The sequence below is a fragment of the Triturus cristatus genome, chromosome 6, assembly GCF_964204655.1.
Source record: "Triturus cristatus chromosome 6, aTriCri1.1, whole genome shotgun sequence".
Taxonomy (NCBI): domain Eukaryota; kingdom Metazoa; phylum Chordata; class Amphibia; order Caudata; family Salamandridae; genus Triturus; species Triturus cristatus.
Window position 1 is genome coordinate 700916366 of NC_140589.1, and position 22489 is coordinate 700938854.

General features: G+C 43.7%; 1 protein-coding gene across 2 annotated transcripts in view; it reads left to right on the forward strand.

Annotated features, from left to right (window-relative positions):
- ASCC3 (activating signal cointegrator 1 complex subunit 3) overlaps positions 1-22489 on the forward strand; it is a 2113369-nt gene that overhangs the window by 1899205 nt on the left and 191675 nt on the right. For both annotated transcript variants that reach the window (XM_085611187.1, XM_085611188.1), the window contains exon 36: positions 6164-6298. In XM_085611187.1, the coding sequence (XP_085467313.1) occupies positions 6164-6298 (135 nt within the window). The remainder of the gene's footprint in view (positions 1-6163; positions 6299-22489) is intronic.

Genomic DNA, 22489 nt, shown 5'->3' on the forward strand with positions numbered 1-22489 from the left:
TTTATCTGTTTTGTTGTCCCCTGTTAAGCGGGCAGGAAAACAGATTAAAGTATTGCTCCCACATGCAGGGAGCAGCATTTTTGGCTCCTGCTGGAGGCAGGGAGCCGACAGGGGCCACAGGGGTATTGAGGCTTCTCCCCCATGGTCCCAACACTGCACACTGGGTGCCCTGGGTGAGCTCCTGGGCACCCAGCATTAAGCGGCCGGCACCCCTCCCATTCGGTAATAGAATGAGGTAGCACTTACTAATTAACCAGTAGAAGGTACTCCAGTTGGGTAGACTTTTCAGACACATTAAATCTCAACGGGAAGCACTTACAAATATAAATATAGCAGGTAACCCAGTTGAAGCTCCACTTCTGTAAAGCACAAATGATCCTAACTTCTCGGGCTTGGCTAAGTCAAAGCAAGTGTGTTTCCTCTCGTATTCCACATTTAAAAACTATCGGAAATCCTTAATGGATGTGAATGTATTATTGATCTATTTGAGTGCAATCTTAACTGTAGTGACTCTGATGAGTTGTTTCTTTTATGAGCTATCCTGGTGAGAGCAGAGTCCATGGTTCTTCCTTTTAATTACCCTTAGTATGCAAATGCTTAAAGTCATCTGCAGGCTCTGCCTGTTTGGCCCTGCCCCATTTTCTTCAGTAGTATGCAAAGCTCTTCCCGCCTTTTCCCATGTTGATGGACAGCTTACCAAAATCCCTTGAGCGTGTTTCCTGCCGATTCTGGTGTCACTGTCTTGATGCAGAGGAATACAATGACATCTCCACCGAAAAAGAAAGAAGCACTTACTTCATAAAGTTAAGAGGAAGTACCCTTGTTTGGTGGAAATTCCCCTCTTGGTAGTCTTGTCCTCTTCTCTGGCAACGATTCATGTTATCGGAGATTTGTGGATCAAATCCTGAAGGAACAATCACATATCTGAAATTACATGCAAACAAGGTAACTGGAGACATTTGCTCATGGTCCATTACGCATTTATAGTGTAGATTATGCACTAGATATTTACCCAGCGAGGTAGTGCTTACTAATTAGCCAATACAAAGTACTCCAGTTGGGTTGACATTTTGTGCAAAACTGTGGATTCTTGATGGGAAAAGGGGCAGGTGAAGTTCTATTCTGGCCCAGTCACTCACACATCCACTCACTGACCCATACAGCCACTCACACACCCACAAAACCACTCACAGACCCATACAGCCACTCACACACCAACTCACCGATCTACACAGCCACTCACACAGGTTACAGTAGGAAATACATTTTAAAAAACCTTTGAAATTCACAAAAAAAAGCCTAAGGTTACAGGGATGTTATAGTCCGCAAATATAATTTGAAAAACCCTAGAAATTAACTGAAAAAAACAAAGGTTATAGGGACGTTATAGTTAGGCTTAGAAAACCATAGCCATTCAGCAGTTAAAGTTACCTGAGCTAACTATAACTTACGCCTTCGCAATGCACTGCTTATGACATCACGCATTACATTACTCATGACATGGTCAGTGACATCACTGATATCTCAAATGACTTCACTGATGACATCATCCACAGTACCACTCACACATATATTCACACACCCACACAACCACTCATACAGCTGCTCACACACCCATACTTGTAATCATTTAAAGGTGCAGGAGACTGCACTTGTCTGTTTTTTTCAATTCACAGCGATATTCACAAATATTTTGCAAAAAGCTCAGTGAAATAAAAGCAAAATTATTTTTTGTCCTGGTGGGGTCCCTCTGGAACCACAAGCACCAGAGCTAGAGAGTCAGGGTATTTGTACCTTGCCCCTTTTTCTTTTTTTGCATTTTCTTTTGGTACTCTGCTGGAGCCGAATCCCAAGATGGCTGCAACACTTCCTATTTGAAGTGTTGGCAGCCAATAGAGGTCTGCAGATCTCTGCACCAGCTTGTCATTATTCACGAAGACTTCGCAATTGTAGATCTACAATTTTAGATTTCCCTTAATTTGTTGCAAAGTAGTAACCAAATAACTGAAAGCGTGATCTGCGAACCAATAGCTACCTTTCTGCCAAATTCGGTGTAATTCCGTCCAAAGGTTTGGGCTGCAGTAGTGTTCAAAGCCCCTATGGGAATTAACATGGGAAACGCTTTTATTCGCAATCCCATTTTCTCGGCCCCCGCTGGACAGATCACCCCGAAACTTTCAATGAACGACAAGACCTAACTTGACACGATATATATACCACAAACACCACAAGGCTATGCAAGTGGCCCGGCCCACAGGGGCAGGCTTTGTGAACATAAAATGGGCTGTGCTTCCCGGTTTTGTTTCTACGTTTCAGTGCCAATGAAGAAGGGTTGAAGACCCGAAACGCGTCTGGCGAAAAAGATGGATGACTGCTTTTGCCGAACTTGTTCACAGCCTTCGTGATTTAATAAATGGAATATCACCTACCTGTTTGTGGCTCTTCCACAGGGGCAACCTTGGCGATTTTGTTTGAAGCGACTGGCCCAGCCGCGGAATGAGCCCCGCTGTTCGATCAGCGTACCCGTGGAGACGCCACCCGGGGTCTCCAAATTCACGGGAAGTAGTCCATCACAAAGACGTAAGCATGTGGCCTGTTCTTCGCAAAACCTTTCATCACCCAACTGGGGTTTTATGAACTTTGAATAAACGATTTCACAAAACTGACTCACTAGAGGAATACAGGCACAACCACAAACACCACGAGGCCATGCGAGTGGCCATGCCCACAGGGGCAGACTTTGGGAAAATAAAATGGGCTGTGCTTTCCGGTTTTGTTTCTACGTTTCAGTGCCAATGAAGAAGGGTTGAAGACATGAAACACGTCTGGCGAAAAAGATGGAAGGGACCTAGGATAGATTTTTGGGGGCACAGAAGTTACTGGATGGGTGTTGGGACGGGATTGTACTCTGCTGGTAAACTGGAATGCTCTCCTTTTCTGAGTGCACCGTTTTTTTAAATCTATAATGTTACCAGGCCTCTTTTCTATGTCAGTGTGAGTACTGTCTAAAGACCCCGCTCATATAAAGTTCCTCTGTGATGTGAAACCCAGAACCTTGAGATGCTGACATCCTGTGCGAGTCTGAGTGCAGGGGCCAGTGAAATCCATTTTCCATGTCTCCGGTGTAACTTGGCACACAATGGAGAATGAGGACAGCTTCGCCAAGAGGGTGAAAATGAATTATCTACATTCCTGAGGGTTTAGGGCTCCTTTAGAAATTCCATGAAAGTCTTGGACTGCTGGTTCCTGAGCACTGCCATATGGTAGGGGGATGAGACTGTAATCTGTTGTTCAAGTTGAGGAAGTTTTTAGACAGGGTCTGCCCTTTTGTCTGCCATGTGGAGAGAATTCATACTTCATCGTACTCATGTTTTGGATACCTCTGCTTGGAGCCAGCTCTGTTTGCACCTGCTGTGAGAGCTATCACTTTGCACAATGTTTTTGTTTGGAGAGCAGCTTTTGAAAGGGCATTCGAAAGAGAACAAACCCCAGCCAGCTTTGAAAGCTATAACAGTGTATCCATATCCCCTGTCTAGAAGATGTGCATAAACGTAGGGTCCAAAACCACTCCACCTTCCTTCCAGTACCAAATTCTTTATGCCCTAAGAAATTAGTGCTGTGCAGAGTACTCAAAGGACTGCTTTCTTACCAGGGCTGCTCTCTGCCTGATCGCCAGTCTCCCAGAGGCGAGGGGACATCATCAGAAGGCTGCCCTTTAATTCTGGAAAAGCTGAGTCTGCTTAGAAACCTTCCTGTTGAGACAGGGAAGGAGCATGTTGGGCCCTGCAGGAGGAGAGACTGTCGGAGGGAAGCCTAGCATGTTCCTGGTATGCAAATAGAGACTTCCAGCAAGTGAGGCTGGAGTGAACTCTGTGTGAAAGGGGTCCCCCAGTCTACCTAAATGGTTCTCATCATGAACCACATCAAGCCTTCTACCGAAATCAACCACTGAGCGAACTCTGCAATCTACCGCAGCTCAAAGGCTCGTGTTGCCGTCATCAGAGCCCAAGTGGTCTTTTTATGCCAAGTCTTTCACGCTGATCTGCCCTGAGGCTGCAACTGTCAAGGCCATCCATGAAGTACAGACCAGCACGGAAGCCACACCTACCAAACCAGTGTTTCTCCAGGCCATGGCCTAGGGAGGCAGCAGAACACAGAAGCTGCCACGATGAGATCGTATAAATCTCCACATCCCAGTGATGCCACTGCCATGATCCCCGAATGCTCCAAAGATACACCAGACGGGGATCACTGTATGTGTCTGTACCACTCCCTTCAGGACTCAGTCTACTGAAAGCAGGGAACTGTGGGGCTGCAGATAGTGTGCAAATGAGAGACTGAGACATCGGCAGAAATCTGTTTGCACAAACTGTTACTTTTTCCATGCTAACAGCACACTAAAGTGAAGCAAACTGAACTGTTTTGTACACACATGCCTTCGGGGTGATTGAGTGCCTGCACCTGTGCCTAGCTAGCAGTGTGTGCCTGATTAGATGCCTCGGTTTCAAATGCTGAGGAACTCTGTTGACAAGGGTGGGTGGGCACACAAGTGTGTAGTGCTTAGATTCGACCCAGAATTCAACCCTGTGTTGCATTCCAGTAATTGTACTGTGTAGTGTTGAGTAACAGTGTATGATTTAAGTACTTCCCTTTACTCAAAAATCGATCACTGTGCTGCACAATATATTAATGTGCCTGTTGGTTGATTGTTGAGTTCTGAGTTCTTGCCCCCATACTACCTCCCTGAGAAATATTTTGCTCAGTTTGAAGAGCCATATTAGGATGGCCCCAGAACACCAGGGAAGATTGGCTTCACCACCACAGTTGGGGCCTAGTAGACAGGATGAACAGATGGGATGAAAAGTGTCAAAGCAGTGTGATGGTGTTAATAGCAGCTGCAGAAAAATCAGAGGATAGGGATGATGTAACTGGAAGAGCAGATTGTGACGCTGCCTACGTTGAAGGAATGAGGCCCTAAACTGCCTTATTTTGCAAGATTAATAAAGAGTTACGAACTTGATCTGCTATTGTACTGTTCACAAGAAACAGTTGCATATTGCGCACCAACTTTTGCATCCAGTAATTTATTTTTTGAGCTTATGTACTACACGGCCAGTTTGCAAAATAAGGAATTGGAGTGAGTCACAGAGGAACTCCCAAATTAATATTCATTTGGTAGATCGCAAACTGTGACTCCCTCCAATTGGCTACCTTCACATAGATGGTAGCCTGCAAGGGACAGCAGACCACCATCCCAGTGAAAGCATTTCAAAATGTTTTTTTTGTAACAACTCTGCTTTAAGAAAAAAAGATTTTCCGTTTTTAAATCTTGAGTGAGATGAGACAGTGGTCCCATGGACCACTGCCTACTCCCTCTAAAGCTGCCTCCATGATTCCCAGAGGAGAAGGGATCTAAAGGGGACCCTTTACCCTTTGCGAATCAGTTGCCTCCCCAACTTGGGATTTAGTAACTTGTCAACGGTTTGCGACTCAAATTATGGTGACAAAACATTGATAGGTAGGTTACCAACTAACACTTTGGAAGGGATACCCCAAACATGCCTCTTTCAAATGACGAATCTCTAATAATTTCTATACCCATGTATCGATTTGGAAACGCGTTTCTGAATTGCTAAGTGGGTTTGATAAATTAGAAAAAGGGTTTTAACGGTCACAAACTTTCTCATCTAGCAGATTGGAGGGTTTGTAACCAGTAAAAACATTGTACTTCTGGCCCAAAGAGCAGGAGAAGAAACTAACGGAAAACATAAGGCGCAGATTATCGCATGGTTAGAGATAAGGGACTAAGTAAGATTCTTTAGCATATTTAAATTTAGAGCCCTAACATTCCATGATGAAAGCCTAAATAGTGGGAAAGAAAGTTGAGCATCTTGTGGTTGCGACATAGAAGTTCAAACAAATGCTTCCGTGATATTGGGACTTTTAAAAGGGAAGCTTATGACTTTATTGAAGGTTTGCAATCCCCCCAGTATATTTGCAATTGTTTGCCTTTTCCAAAAGTGTTATATCTAACAAATATGTGATTTGCCAAAAAGTAGACATGGAAAATAATTCCGATACTGCAGAGTTTCAAAATGTGACTCTTATCTTTCTTTGTCTCAAAGCCTTGTTGCTTTTGCCTTTTGTTTGTCTCATGAAACAGGACAGTCGTAGCATACAGTCTTTAACGCATGGGCGCATTTCCTCTTACTACTACCTGAAGCACCCAACTGTTCGGATGTTCAAAAATAATCTGAAAGCGGAATGCAATGTGGAAAACTTGCTCTCAATTCTGACGGTAAGCGAGGAAGTGCCTTTCATGTCTTTATTAATTTTGATCCTTGAATAAAGTAGTGAATGAATGTCACAAATGAAAATCTTTTTTTCAATAAATATCCGTCATTGGTTGGGTTCCATATTTTTGTTGATGCAACTTAAATCCTTAAAGATATGCAGGACTACATCTAATGTAATAAGTGTGTCTACCACATTGCCATAAATATGTATTAAGGCACTTATGCAGAATGCGCCATATTTCTGAATGACTCAAAACCTTAGCGGGACATCACATGGTAAGAAAATATGACGTGTAACAGAAGAGGCACTATCATATCTTATGGCTTAGTCTATTATACTGATACACTTCATTCTCCTTCGAACTAAGTAAATGTTAGAACTTGAAAGGCTTCCCATCCAGGCTGGGATTTACCTTAAAGTTCTTTGCATGACTCACAAGTTGCTTTGTGGCAAAACACCTACCTGTTTTTTGTTTCACTGGTACTAGCTTTATCATCCCTCACACCTGTTTAGATCTTCTGAATCACTTGCTTCTGAAAATTCCTTTGTGTCGGGGATTGTCATGATTTGCTTCTCCTTCTGGAATGTCCTTCCCTTGGACCTTCGGGCAATCTCTGATCTCATAGTTTTTTCAAAATCATTAGAAAGGTGTGTGTTTTTTAGTTTACTTCGCTGCCATAGTGGAGAACATTCAGCCGTCTTCTTCCTTTCCTTGCATAATAGGTCTAGGTGTACTCTAGAAGAAGGTTTTGTCATAAAGTTTTATAAATATGGTCCGTTTAAGCGCTCCAATATCTAATTCCGACACATCTCGCTGATATATGTGAATCTTGATGAAAAATACCATTATTTACAGGGCTGTGTCTTTCAAGCAATAGGATATCGTAGATATAATTGGTAAATTTGACTTTTTTTTGCTTTTGTTTGGGAACACAATCTTTGCATTGTTTTACCTTTGGTCAGACGTGATAAAAGAGGGCCTCAACCAAAGCGAGAGTGCTTTGTGCATTGATTATTTAAAATAAAATGCAGGCCAGTATAAGCATGCACATTTTTAGATGCAAACTCCTACCATATGGCATATTAGTGAAGACAGTGCCAACACTCGTTTGTTACAGAACTTAGTTTCACAAAGAGCACATCATATTTATGCATGTGCACACTGGAGGGTCACTGCCACACACCAACTCCCTGTCACATCCTCTTGCAAGAGTGTGAACAAGAAATTGCTAATTATTCTTAATTAGATTGTAATTAAATTCAGTGTCGATATTTGAAACTAATAATAAAATGACATCTACTGAAAGGTTGCGCGTCAAAAAATTAACTAATTAAAAACAATTTTATATTTAAAGGAAAAAAATATTGAAAATATATAATCTGTCAAAAAGGAAAATTGATTCCATCTCACATTTAGGCCATGATTCCTACTTGGCTGGAGGAATTGATGCTATTTATTACACCTCATAAATAATAATATTTTGTGGGATATTTTATTTATAGGGTTTGATAAATGGCGCCTAGTCTAGGTTTTAGGGTATAACATAGTGCTTAAAACACCAAACATTCGTACAGTAATGTAATACTGTACATTTGTCCCCTTTTAAATTCCATCATGTTTCACATGCCGAAATTTAAGGAAGGGTGAGGTATTTAACACTCCCAGCAATTATTGGGTGTGCTAATAACCACCAACTCCGAATTATGGTTTAAACAGGGGTCGGAAAACTCAAGGCGAACCTGGAATCGGAGCCTTGGAGTCCCACTGCTGTTTGTTTTTTTCAGAAGGTTACTCATTCCTGAAGGGAACAGATTCACAAACTTGATTTATATGTCTCGCATCTTCTAATAGTATTTGCACTTCTTTCAGTTGAGGAGATTTTTGACTATTTAAAGGCTCACAAATATTCCCATAGCAGCCATGGAAATCGGTGTAAGGCACGGACACTAGCTCTCCTCTTCTTTACTCCTGTGGATTGTTTGCAGGGTGGAAAATTCACAGACGCAGGTGTCATGGACTTGTTCATTAGGACATCCATTTTATTTTTCTTGGTGGATAAACCCTTTTTCTCTAAACCTCCTTGAAATTTAACTAGAAGTGTACGTGCGCATATGTGTTGTGAAATAAAATGTGGATTGTTTGTGAATACCTACAAACATAGCACCTTGTGAGGGTTCCGTGCCTTCCCAGTGGCCACCTGCTGCCCCTCCCTTGGTAGTACCCTTGATCCCTCATATACCTGTAAACACACAAACCAACCAAAAACTTTTAACCCCTTCGCCGCGGCAGGAATTCCGCCGCGGCGCTGGGGGGGGTTTGGGGGCAGCGCGGTGGCGCTGTGCTCGTGACGGAACCGCTCCGTCACGAGCCACGGTTGAGCTGTGCTCATGACGGAGTGGTTCCGTCACGTCTCCGCCCACTGCGCTAATCGCCCGCACAGGCGGGGAATTAGCGCCGCGTGGGCGGAGCGGCAGCCAACGGGGTTAAAGACAGTTTAGCCATTTTTGGCTTATTCAATGTCCAATTACGTCACTTGCGGTAACATAAGCCAATAGCAAAACATGCTTCGATGTTTGTAATTTGAGATTCTGCAGAATAGTTAAACCTGAAGACCTCTATTACCGCATTGATAGTAATGTGCAGCAAACACATACATTATTGGAATGTGATGCAATTGTCTTTTGGAGCATATATTTTTTTCTTTGCCATGGCTACTGTAGGATGATTTAAGTTTGTAACCTTAAGTTAAAAAAATATATCTTTCAAGTATTTTTTTTCAATTACCTAGCAAATTTCGTCAGACTCCCCTTTCAAACGCCAGTAGTTTAACTTAACCCTTAGTGTGTTACTTTTATGAGGTTGTAATATTACACATGGAGCTTTATGTTTGATCGTGTGCATAAATTGGGAATGTGTAAGTGTATTTGGCTTGTGTACAAGAGTGGCATCTGTGTTTCACCCGTTTGTAGGAGGGTTGTGCAGGCTTTAGTGCCTGAACGTCACTTGGCTAACTATTGGTAAGGAAGATGTCTGGGATTTGACACGTTATCTGCAAGTGTGAAAACGTCTTAGCAATTATCAGGTGTGTGGAAGTGTGATTTAAGTATTGGGATCTATTGGCGTCCTGCACATGGATGACTGTTCACATGTCAGACATCTATTTAGATACAACTGTATTCTTTCTGCATTTGATTGATTCAGTGATGCTCGTCTCCAAATGTCATATGACTGTATCAAGTAGGGAACTGTTTGTTTTATCCGATTTGTACGGTGAGCATGCTGGACTGATCAGGTGCCATACACACGTGTAGTCATTCGGCAAGTTTGGGATTTGATGACGAGTGTGCATGCGCAAGTTTCATAATGTCCTTGCATTGTCCTAGTGTATTGTGTCTGTGGCAAATAATATGGTTAGGTGCATGCATGCCTTCATGCATGACTGACTGAGCACGTCTAGATATCCTTAGTTGAAAGTGCTTCTATATTCAGGCTGTAGCCAGGGGGCAAAATTATTATATGTCCAGAACATTTTCCTGTACTGCACTTAATGTTTCTTGTGGAACTTCACAGAGAAAAATTGTGAAACAAAGGTTAATGTTTGTTTAAAAGCAAAAACGTACTGTCATGTTGGGTGTATTGATGGTTGGCGGGCTGGGAGGCCTAAAGCCAACTTTGGATATGCTGGGATCCTGCCAGAATCATCGCTTTGCTCAAGATTGGACGGCTAAGAGTTTCAGGCCTGATCGTTGGCAGCACAGAATGCTTCAGGCTTGCCTCTGACTCCCTTGGACCAGAGAGGCTGCTTGTAGATAGGCACAAACCTGAAGTGGTGGTTTTCAACTGTTCTACTAAGGGGAAACAAAACATGCTGTGGTGTCTCTGTCTAACAGCAAATCCATATTTGATTCTCTTCCAAGAGGCTGGTGGATTGTTTAAAACCTAACCCTCAACCAATGCACCAAACTGACTGTACCACCGATGCTCTGACAACTACTACGTCATGTTGACCAGAGAACATGATGCACCTTCTTGGCAACACTGCAGGCCTGTCTACCAACATTGCAGCAAAACAATATCACTTTTATTGTATTTTTATAGATGATTTTTATTGGTGTCAATAAAGTTACATCACAAAACACTATCACTTTAATGACCCAAAATACTTTTTGGGGCCCGAGCAAGGAGCCCACTCTATCCTTAATCTAGCTCTGCATTGTGCTCCTTTCCTGATTATCGTTGGGATAGTCATGTTCACTAGTGAGGCTCTTTTTGTGAAGTTCTTCCAAGAGGTGGTTTGAGGTTTGTTGAGAATGGAGCTCAGGAGATCTTGTTCATTGGCATCTCAGGTGCAGCTTGTAACAGGTTCAGGTAAAGCCAGAAAGATATGTTATGGGTTCAGAGACGCCATCCTTGTATGTTTTAAAATTGATTCTTTATTTCATTGTCTGACATCATTGCTTGTTCCCACAGCCGACGCATGGTTTGTAACACAGTTGTCACTTTGTAAGAGCTATTTAGAATTTAAAATAATAAAACACAAGTATACTGTAAAGTTGTAAGTTTCCAATTTATAGTTATTTGAAATTCATTGACCAGATTTACCCTTCTAAATATTAACACAAATAGTACATCACATAATATGTGTGCCCATCCATCAATTTATCCTAAATCTGTTATACATAATTCAAAAATAGCTTTCATTATTTTATTTTCCTTACCAAGAACGTTTTTGTTCTGTGGTAGACGAGATTAAATCTCCACTTTATTTCTTGTACATGTAAACATAACCATACTAAGGGGGCATTAGTAATTTATATTGCTTACCAGTTATTTCAACATAAGTAAATTACTAGCAAGGCCAGCCTCTCAATCACTTCTACTTTTCGTACATGTCCCAAAAAATGAGAAACTGGGTTGTTGGTTAAGGGGGCTGTGAGCCCTTCTCAAGAAACAGCCACATTCCTTGTCAGGGTGAACCACAAAAGAAATGAAATTAACCTGTGCTTAACCCTCTGTTAGCTTGGCCCAAAAGCAGTCAGGCTTAACTTGGAGACAATGTGTTAAGTATTTTGTGCAGCACTCAAACAGCAACAATGTGAAAATACAACACAAGAATGCCACAGTACTTTAGAAAAATAGATTAATATTAAATACATTATTTGACACCAAAACAACAACAATCCAATCAGTAGGACAGGAATTATGATTTTTAATGTTGTGGTGCAATATAGCATGTGAAAAATCGAAGCACCAACCGCAGTCATCTTATTGTGTGAGACTGGGGCAAAGTCGAAAGTTATGGCTGACCGTGATGGAGCACAGTCTGATATAAGAAGTGGATTGGGCCTGGTATCGACTTACCTTTGGACTTACAAGAAACTTCATAGCAAAATGTGTGAGAAGGTAAGGTTCATAGGTGCAAGACAGGCTGCATTGTCTGAGGAGGAGGAGGAGGAGGCGTCTGGGAGCAGCTGGACGAAGTTGCAGTGAATATGTTAAAACGTAGTTTCTTTTTTGGAAGTTGAAAATCTCCAGCGGGACAAATCTGCAGGCTGTATGCAATGAGGGCTCCAGGAGGCCTGACACCCTTACGGAGAGTAGCCAGTGAACTGGATTTGCTGCTGTGGAGAAGAACTTAGCAGGACCTACTGCAAAGTCATGCCGACGGGCAATGCAACTGGGTCTGATCAGCAAGAAGGTAGGTCCTGGTCTCCTCTCTGTTCTCAGAGCATTTTTTGGCAGATCATTTTCGAAGTCCCATGTTTTCGGCTTTTAGCTGGTTGGGCACCTTTAATACCACTGTCAAGGGTCCGGCAAGGACTCACTTCAGGATGGGTCCATGTGCACTTTGAAAGTTATAGTTTTTTGTGTCCCTGTAGTTATGAACAGGAGACACGCGAACTTGCCCTGGGAGTCACTTTGGTGGTACTGGGTTCAAGCAGAAATCAAGTCTCAAGCAGCAGGACAGTCCTCTAAAGTACACAGCAGGCCTCAGGCAGCAGGGCAATCCCATAAGAGTCCTCTGCAGGTCCAGAAGTGAACTGATGATTGGTTCTGTTTTTATACCTGATGTCAGCTTTGAAGTGGAAGAAACTTCTGGAGTGCGTGCCCCTCGCCCCCCCCCCCCTTCCCCCCCCCCCCCCCCCCCCTCATCGCCCCGCCGATGGTTCTGGAATTTCTTGCCTTCCTGCCCAGGCTCTACTAGGTATGGGGCCACCAAAAGCTAGTGTGAAGTTCTTTGTGAGTGTGCTGGGGCTGCTCCTTTGAAATGTAAGTGGGGTTGTTTAAAGCTCTGCCCTTCCCATCGTGAGAGGATGGACCATCCTGCCAACACCTATTCTCCAGTAGTGGGACTGTCAGGGAGGAATACACAAAGGCCACATACACCTAGTCATGTGACCCAGAATACGGACTGCAGGCACTAAATAGTTAGGACAAAAAAGGCCAACTTTCTAAAAGTGGCATTTTCTGAATTGGGACTTAAAATCCGATTCTACCATTAAAGAGGATTTTCAATTATTCCAGCCTGCTGTCACCCGCCACGCTGCCTACCTGCTCCCTGTGAGGTCGCCCACACCTGCACACTACAGCGTCTCCCTGCCGCCGCCGTAGCTCCCATCAACACGGCCGCTGTGTGCAGGGAGACTACCGCTCCCAGCAACCTTTGCGGGTGGAACCCGCCCACGCAAACTGAGCGCGCTGAAGGCGCATAAAGCCAGCGAGAGCCCCGGCAGAGCGGGGGTCTTTGTTCCAGCCTGCTGTCACCCGCCACGCTGCCTACCTGCTCCCTGTGAGGTCGCCCACACCTGCACACTACAGCGTCTCCCTGCCGCCGCCGTAGCTCCCATCAACACGGCCGCTGTGTGCAGGGAGACTACCGCTCCCAGCAACCTTTGCGGGTGGAACCCGCCCACGCAAACTGAGCGCGCTGAAGGCGCATAAAGCCAGCGAGAGCCCCGGCAGAGCGGGGGTCTTTGTTCCAGCCTGCTGTCACCCGCCACGCTGCCTACCTGCTCCCTGTGAGGTCGCCCACACCTGCACACTACAGCGTGTCCCTGCCGCCGCCGTAGCTTCCATCAACACGGCCGCTGTGTGCAGGGAGACTACCGCTCCCAGCAACCTTTGCGGGTGGAACCCGCCCACGCAAACTGAGCGTGCTGAAGGCGCATAAAGCCAGCGAGAGCCCCGGCAGAGCGGGGGTCTTTGTTCCAGCCTGCTGTCACCCGCCACGCTGCCTACCTGCTCCCTGTGAGGTCGCCCACACCTGCACACTACAGCGTCTCCCTGCCGCCGCCGTAGCTTCCATCAACACGGCCGCTGTGTGCAGGGAGACTACCGCTCCCAGCAACCTTTGCGGGTGGAACCCGCCCACGCAAACTGAGCGCGCTGAAGGCGCATAAAGCCAGCGAGAGCCCCGGCAGAGCGGGGGTCTTTGTTCCAGCCTGCTGTCACCCGCCACGCTGCCTACCTGCTCCCTGTGAGGTCGCCCACACCTGCACACTACAGCGTCTCCCTGCCGCCGCCGTAGCTTCCATCAACACGGCCGCTGTGTGCAGGGAGACTACCGCTCCCAGCAACCTTTGCGGGTGGAACCCGCCCACGCAAACTGAGCGCGCTGAAGGCGCATAAAGCCAGCGAGAGCCCCGGCAGAGCGGGGGTCTTTGTTCCAGCCTGCTGTCACCCGCCACGCTGCCTACCTGCTCCCTGTGAGGTCGCCCACACCTGCACACTACAGCGTCTCCCTGCCGCCGCCGTAGCTTCCATCAACACGGCCGCTGTGTGCAGGGAGACTACCGCTCCCAGCAACCTTTGCGGGTGGAACCCGCCCACGCAAACTGAGCGCGCTGAAGGCGCATAAAGCCAGCGAGAGCCCCGGCAGAGCGGGGGTCTTTGTTCCAGCCTGCTGTCACCCGCCACGCTGCCTACCTGCTCCCTGTGAGGTCGCCCACACCTGCACACTACAGCGTCTCCCTGCCGCCGCCGTAGCTTCCATCAACACGGCCGCTGTGTGCAGGGAGACTACCGCTCCCAGCAACCTTTGCGGGTGGAACCCGCCCACGCAAACTGAGCGCGCTGAAGGCGCATAAAGCCAGCGAGAGCCCCCGCGACGCGGGATCGCGCGCGGGTCGGCGCCGGGCTAAGCCCGGGCAAAGGGCGGGCCCTCTGAGGCCCTCAGAGGTCAACAGTGGTCGGGCGGGCCACACATCTAAGCTGCCTACACAGGGATTATTAGGTGAGAGAAACGAAAAAATGCCAATTAGTGGGAAGTGCCCTGTAAATCAAACCAGCAAATCAATAATGGCACACCCCACCATTCCTTCATCGTTAGAAAGCATGCTGGATAATGCATTTAATATGGTCGCTAATGAAATCGCGAGCACTGAGAGACGGATGTATGTATGTATGTATGTATGTGTCTTGTAAATCATTGGGCCTTATACGTACACACTCGGAGCCCGGGGATTTTAGTACAGAACACACCCTACCCCTATCTCCAACTGTGACAGTTACCAAGCCCAACACGTGTCATCCACCTACTATTACCCCAGAGGAGGAGGGCGACACTATCATCCTTGATTCCCAGCTTGACGTCACTGAATATGTCCCTATTTCCCAGGCACCTTCAAAAACCAAACCCACTGGTGGGACAAGGAAAAAAGGGCCTATTAAACAGTCAACTAACAGAAGGAAACCAACCACATGCAACAAGGATCAGCCCACACCACAGAGCATGTGGACCAGAGGGAAACAAAAAACAACAGAGGGTAGTAATGCCAGGACTGAACTCGTACACTTGGCTGAAGGATTGTTGAATACTACCCCCCCCAGAGACGGTATAAACTGTATTTGCACACAGACTGATCCAGTGAGTGAAAGTTCCACACTCAATAAGCCAAATGCTAATTTTATGGAAACCATTGTGGACACCATTTTTAAACAGCTAGAATCTCAAATGATCAAACAGTTTAATAATGTTTTTAAAAGACTAGATCGTATTGAAACTATGATCAAAAACGAGGATGTAAAAAGGAAGGGGGCTATTAGCCTTGACTTAACAAGGGGTGAGCGCTTCATTAAAGATCTAGAAGCTGTAAATAGGGGCACTCTGATTGAAAAACAAAATGCTCCCAATAAAACGACCACCCCTAGCATCATCATACCCAGAGGTGTTAACAAAGCTATAGAATCAACATCATACACCAGTCAGGCCAGCAATATGACAAATGATGCTCCCACTATGTCATCTTCAGGGAGGAATGTAAAACCAATACGCCACATTAGTCAGGCTAGTAATATGCCAAACGAAGCCCCAACCCTGTTATCCACTGGGGGGAAGGCTTCTGCTCCCACTGGATTAGATAAGGGCCATACACTTACTATCAGGCCAACAACGTATTTTGGGCCTGTTCTTCATCTGCCCCCCGACGCCTGCCCCTATGTAATAATTTTGGCAGGCGTACCACAGCTAAGAGAGGGGCAGAGCGAGTCATGGATGCAATTAAATAACAAATGCACAGACTGGCTATGTAAACACAAAGGAGTAGGCCCCAACATTATGAGAGAAATTATAACCACTAGACGGGTGAGTTGGGTCGGGCCATCACCCAAGAATATTGAAGGGGACTGTATTGTCATCAACTTTAGAAATCCTTCTACAGTTAAATATATCCTTGGCAGTACTAACATGCGCTTTCCCCTTCCGAGCAACATAACTTCTCTGCAACTGGGCTATTTTTACAGACCGCATCATAGATTACCTAGCCCTTCTTCACCACCTCTTCTCTTACACAATAGATATAGTGCATTGTCTGACTTGGACACTCTGGACTGACCATCAACTATTCCCTTTGACCCACTGGGTAGAAATCAATCTAACATACTTGACCCAGTAGGGGATCTGTCCTTGGACCCAATTAAAATGACTGCTAATGCACCTAAGGCGGCCACGGACAGGTGTTATGTCTCCCCCTCGGTAATATCTATCAATAACTTGACAATCCTGAGCTGGAATATAGCAGGTTTAAGTACCAAAGTAACAAATGGGGATTGGGTGGACTGGGTCTCTAAAACTGATATCCTGATGTTTCAGGAAACCTGGTGTACCACTCCTTTGTTTTTTGATGGATACCACTGTTTTAACCAAACCGCACTAATTCCTGCGTTAGGTAGACCAAGTGGGGGACTATCCATATGGGTTAAACTAGGCGCAGACATCAAAATCGAACCATTGGCAACACACGACAGGAATTTCCAGGCTTTGCTCTACATCAGTAGCATTAGAATATGTTTAATAAATTTTTATAACAACGATTTTAAAACACATCCCAATATGAATTTTATAAGGCTGTTTAATTTTATCGACGATATTTTAGAGGGACATAAATTTGGGAAACTCGACGGGATATGTGTAGGAGGAGATTTTAATGCACACATTCACCGACAAACCCCTCCTTGTAAAAGAGGCATAGAATTATCTAACCATCTGGCCACAAGGGACCTAATTAATGTTATGGAAAAAGCCAACATTATGGAAAATAAACGTCCCGCGGTCACTTATGTCGGGCATGGGAGTGCATCCACAATTGATTATATATTTGTGACCTCCGCACTTGTGGACCTTTTATTAGAGGCCAAAGTAGTTAGGTCTGTACATAGTGACCATTACCCAATCCTATCCACTTTGAAACTTCCCCTTAAGAGGGTGAACCGGATAGAAATAGGGGCAAAAAACCTAGTTGCATCCACAGACAAACTTAGGGTGGTCTGGAAGGGGATTGACAATAAGGGGGTGTTAGCCCGAGTTATCAAATCTGAACCAAGATTAGTTCTTACTTGTTTATTTTTTGAAGGCCCAGATCATGCGATCATTGAAGCATTCACGGAGCTGTGCAGGACCATAAAAAAGGAGATATCTAAGCCAGCTAAAATCAATTTTGATACTACCCCTAGATGGTTCGATAACTCCTGTTCTAGAGCAAACAGAGATTTGAGAGCTGCCCTAAAAGTCGATCCACCCAATCAAATATTGGTGAGGTCCCTGAGGATCAGTTACAAACGTACTTTAAAAAGACGATCTGAAGAGCTACTAAAAACTCACTGGGAATCACTCGTACGCACCGCAGCAACTAGGGATGCTGCTGGGTTTTGGAAAGAGGTTAAAAACCTGAAAACGTTTGGTTCCAATATTACCCCCACAAATTGTAGCATAACAGGGGACGTATGGGTGAAGCACTTCACTAACATTTACCTGTCATCAACCCCTCCCACTGAAAATCGTCAACCTTTTAAGCTTCCACATATTTTAATAACAGAAGTGGAGGATGCAATTTCTCAGAGCGCTGGAAATAAGGCGCCCGGGCCTGATGGAGTATCCATCGATTTAATAAAATCAGAGCCCGACCTATGGTCCCCATTACTGTGTAATGTTTTTAATAACTTGTCCATTACCTCATTGCCTGATACCTGGTCAAATAGTACAATCGTCCCTATTTTTAAAAAAGGTCACAGACTCGACCCTGGCTGTTATCGCCCAATATCACTGATTGATAATACTTTGAAGATTTTGGGCAGGGTCATTTTTAATAAGATCAGCACCTGGGCCGAGGAAAACAAAATTTTACACCCTTGCCAGCTAGGCTTTAGAAATAACGTAGGGACGGTTGAGCAGTGCTTGAACCTAAACCTAGTCTTAGATAAATACATCAGAGCTAAAAAATCCCCACTTTACCTAGGTTTTATGGATTTAAGCTCTGCTTTCGACTTTGTCAACCGATCTCGCCTATGGATTGCCTTGCTGAGCTATGGTCTAGATGAATCTCTGGTCCAATTTCTGGCTTATCTACACAGAGACCTAAAGGCCCGTGTTCGCATCAATAATGATGGTGAGGTTTCGGACGAGATTTTAATTGGTAGGGGTGTCAGACAGGGTTGCGTTCTGGCTCCCCTACTTTTTATTTTATATATAAATGAATTAAGTTCATCAATAAATAAACTAACCACTGATGTTCCGCTCGTCAACGGCAATCCTTTACCTGTACTCCTTTATGCCGACGACGCGGTACTCATAGGCCGTACACCTAATGCACTTCGCACTTTAATCTCAGGCTTTGTTTCTTTTATGGCCGACCTGGACTTATGCACAAATTTTAAAAAATCCTATATAATGTCCTGCGGGCCAAAGAAACACAAAATCCGACATATAATGGCAGGGAATAATACCCTAGACAGCACTTGCACTTTCCCTTATTTGGGCCTGTTGTTTTCTGACTTTGGATCCTGGCAACCACATGTTGCCAGAGGGAGGAACAAATTGGGTAAAGCTATTAATTCCTTAACCACTTTACGCCAACCAAGGCACGCTGAGGTCACTTTATCTTTACTACAAATCTATAAAACCCAGTGCGTCCCTACAGGAACGTATGGCGCCGAGGTGTGGGGTTACTCGAGCTGCACCAATCTTCAGGTAGAAGAAAATAAGTTCTGTAGGAAGGTACTGGGGGGAGTCTTCTCGGCTCCGTCATACATATGCCACAGAGAATTGAACCTCCCCTATATAGAGGATTTTATAAAATCAAGACCCGCTCTATTTTGGCTAAAAATTTGGCGTAACCAAGCCGCCTCATTGACCCGCGATATAATTTCAGATTGTTTAAAATGTGAGCGGGTAAATTGCATTCCTTGGCTTAAGGCGGTACAGGCGAGCCTAGAAAGCATTGAAATGGGGCATCTTTTTTCAGCACCTGACACAATAAATTCATCACACAAGCTTATAGTGAAAAGGGCCTTATTCGACCTATACCGAATAAATAGAGAAAATATTGAATTTAGAAAGCCAGCCATCCTTGGGTACCTACACATACAAGAACATTGTATTAGGCCATCAATCAAACCCCAAGGTTATTTGTGTAAGGCATTGGGCAGATGGGACAGGAGCCTGTTGTTTAGATTTAGGGATGGGAGCGTGGTAAATTTACTTTGTTTCCCCCTGGGCTATTCCCATAACTTAAAAGACTTACCCTGTCCATGCAACCAAGGTGGCAAGCAAAGTTTGATGCATTTTACATTATTCTGTGGCTTCTATAAAAAATATACTAAATATTTTCTCATCCCTTATTTTAAAACCAATGCACTGACAGATTTTAAAGAGGCCTTTAGAACCTTACGGACACTAAGCAATGAGGATGTAATTTATAGAGTCAGTCATTTTCTTCGAACTGCTGTCCGCTCCCGTGCCTCAATGAACACGATTTGAATTATGTCTATCATTTTAGATTTCTATATAACGGCTTGTATATTATTGTATGTTGCATCTCTGCATTTTAGGCGTACGACAATACGTGTTGAACATATATTTTAACTTTTTAAATTATTCATTGGGATGTTCTTTTTATGGATTTTAAAGACGTATTTATTGAGCTTCTGATGTGAACAAACTGAACCTGGCCCGTTAGTCCTAGATGTATCCTTTGCACATTTACACTTTGACTTTGCACTTTGTATAAGAATATATGGAATAATTTTATGTACTTTTATGGATGTCTCTTATATATCCGAATAAAGATCATTTGATTTGATTGATTTTAATTATTCTTTAAACACCAAACATGGCATTCCTACCTGTTCCCAGGCAAAGGTCATCACTTATTAAATGTAATAAGGAAACCTATTTTTATCCTATGGGAGAGGTGGGCTCAAAGTAGTGAAATACAAATGTGCATTTTTTTTGCTACCAGGGCATGTCAGACTTAAAAGTAATATCCAACTTTTTAAATACAACGCACCCTGCCATAAGGGCTGTATTGAATTTGCTTTATGGTGACTTATATGTATTAAAAAGGGAGTTTTAGGTTTGGCAAAAGGATTATACTATCACGTCAAATTGGCAGTTTAAAACTGCACACAGGCAGCAATGGCAGCCCTGATACATGTTTGAAGGTATACTTAAGTGGGTGGCACAATATGTGCTGCAGCTCACTAGTAGTATGTATTTTACCCACCCTGGGTATATGGTATACCACCTTACTAGGGACTTGTAAGTAAATTAAATATGCCAATCAGGTGTTAACCAATCTAAACATGTTTTAGGGAGTGGGCACAAGCACTAAAGAACTGGGTAGCAGTGGTAAAATGCACAGAGTACTAAGGTCAACAAAAACAAATTCAGCAAAACAGGAGGGGAGAAGGCAAAAAGTTTGGTGGAAGACCATCCTGAGGCCGGCGTGTCTAACAAAAAGGAATACACATTTCCTCACAGTGAATGCAACATCCTAAATGTTGACGTGGTCGCTGGTGCCAAAGTAAGCGCAGCACTCAATCCTCTTCTCAGCTCCCAATGTGTGTTTGCATGCTGGAACACTTATCATTTTCTTATGATCCAGACCAAACACCATGTTGGAATTCCACATCAATCTTTTATAACTATACTCAAATGTGAAATAGTTTCAGCTGAAAAATTTAAAGTATACAAATGTTTATATAAATTGTTAGAACTGTGCATATATGTATACCAAGGATATAGAGGTGGGCCGGCTAACAAATTAACAGGGAGAGTAGAGCCAGAACAGAGCCAAGGGTTTGACTGGGTTCTAGGAGCCTGTGCACAAGCTGAGCCCTGGAAATATTTAAATTGTAAATCATACAACAAATATCATGTATGGATAGGATAACGTGCCTTCAAGTTTCAAAAAGTGTGTTTTTCTTTAACATGCAGAGGCGTTTCACCATAGTGCATCAGATTATATCACTGCATAAAAAGACATCTATTAAGAGTGATAGTTTTCAAACCTGAACATAGAAAAATACATGCTCCCAACCCCAATTCCCACCATGATGACAATGCCACTTAGTGAACTAAGAGACAAGTCATTTTTCATGTGTACCCAATGTCTGGTCTACAGTAACATTATAGTCTTGGAAATCAAGCATGTGGGGTTTTTGTACAGTTCTTATCCTGAACTCACTTATTTGAAGGTGATCTCATATCTAATAATGAAAAAAGAGGCTTGGTGTAATAAAATATTCACCTAGGATCACACTAGCTGGGAAGCCATGACTGATCCCAGGTTTTCTAATTCCACATTGTAGAATTCAGCCACTAGATGGGTATCTCTTTCTCTCTCCTTTTTCACATCAAAGGTCACTGCTATGTCTTTAATCCTTTGCGTATGAGGGTAGGGCATGAGTGGTGGACAGAAGCCACATGAAAGCTCAGCTCATTGTGGCCTCGAGGGTCCAAGACGCCCTGAAGCTGAGCCAGATTCATGCCTCTGGTTCGAGCCTGGCTTGTCCACTTCTACATGGATAGACGCTCGTCATAAGTTCTCAACCCCATACTTGCACTATATCTAATGAAAAGGATTAATGTTAATATAGAAACTGAGCTTAGCCACTGTTTACATCTCGGAATAACAGAGAACACTTTTAAATGTATATACTTCTCTTTAACAATCAGTTCAACATTGTAAATCAATCCCCTCTATAGACCATATTTGTTTGTGTATAAGATTGTGAGTCAATCAAAGAAAAGCCAATTATATTGTTTATTTAGAGACTTCATAGGTCCTAATTTTGATATATATACTTGGCCATTGTTATGCTTAGATGTTAAAAAAGTAATTTGTCGTTGAAATAATACACAAAATGACATGTAAGGGGATCGGACCCCTACCTTAAAGGTAAGGTGTTGCTTCAGGATAACATGCTTGTGACAGATAAAGTATTTTATCTTCGTTAGTGACATTTTATCAGCAATAAATTGCAACTTGTATTTTCACTACGTAAAATTAGGATATTCAGTATCAAGATTCAAGCCACTCTTATCATTTTTGAGCTTATTTATCCAAACAGCTTCCCGTGCGTGAAGCAAAATGTGTCTGTTTGCACTTCTTCTTTGGGGCGGGACATGGTAAATACCTACATTCTTAGAATTATTTATTTCCCCTAGCAAGTGACTTATTAAAATGAACTGTCAGACAATAATTATCATTTTTATTTTTAATTGCTGTAATATGTTTTTGCCAACAAATGTTTAATGATCTTTTGGAAAAGCCAGCATACAATGTATCACAGATGCACCTTTTCTTTTTATAAATGCAACCTTTTGTTCTGCAGTTTCTAAGATTTAAGATGTTCTATTGTGTTCCAGAGACAGGAACAACAAAGAGAACAGATGTGCAACCACAACATAGTAGA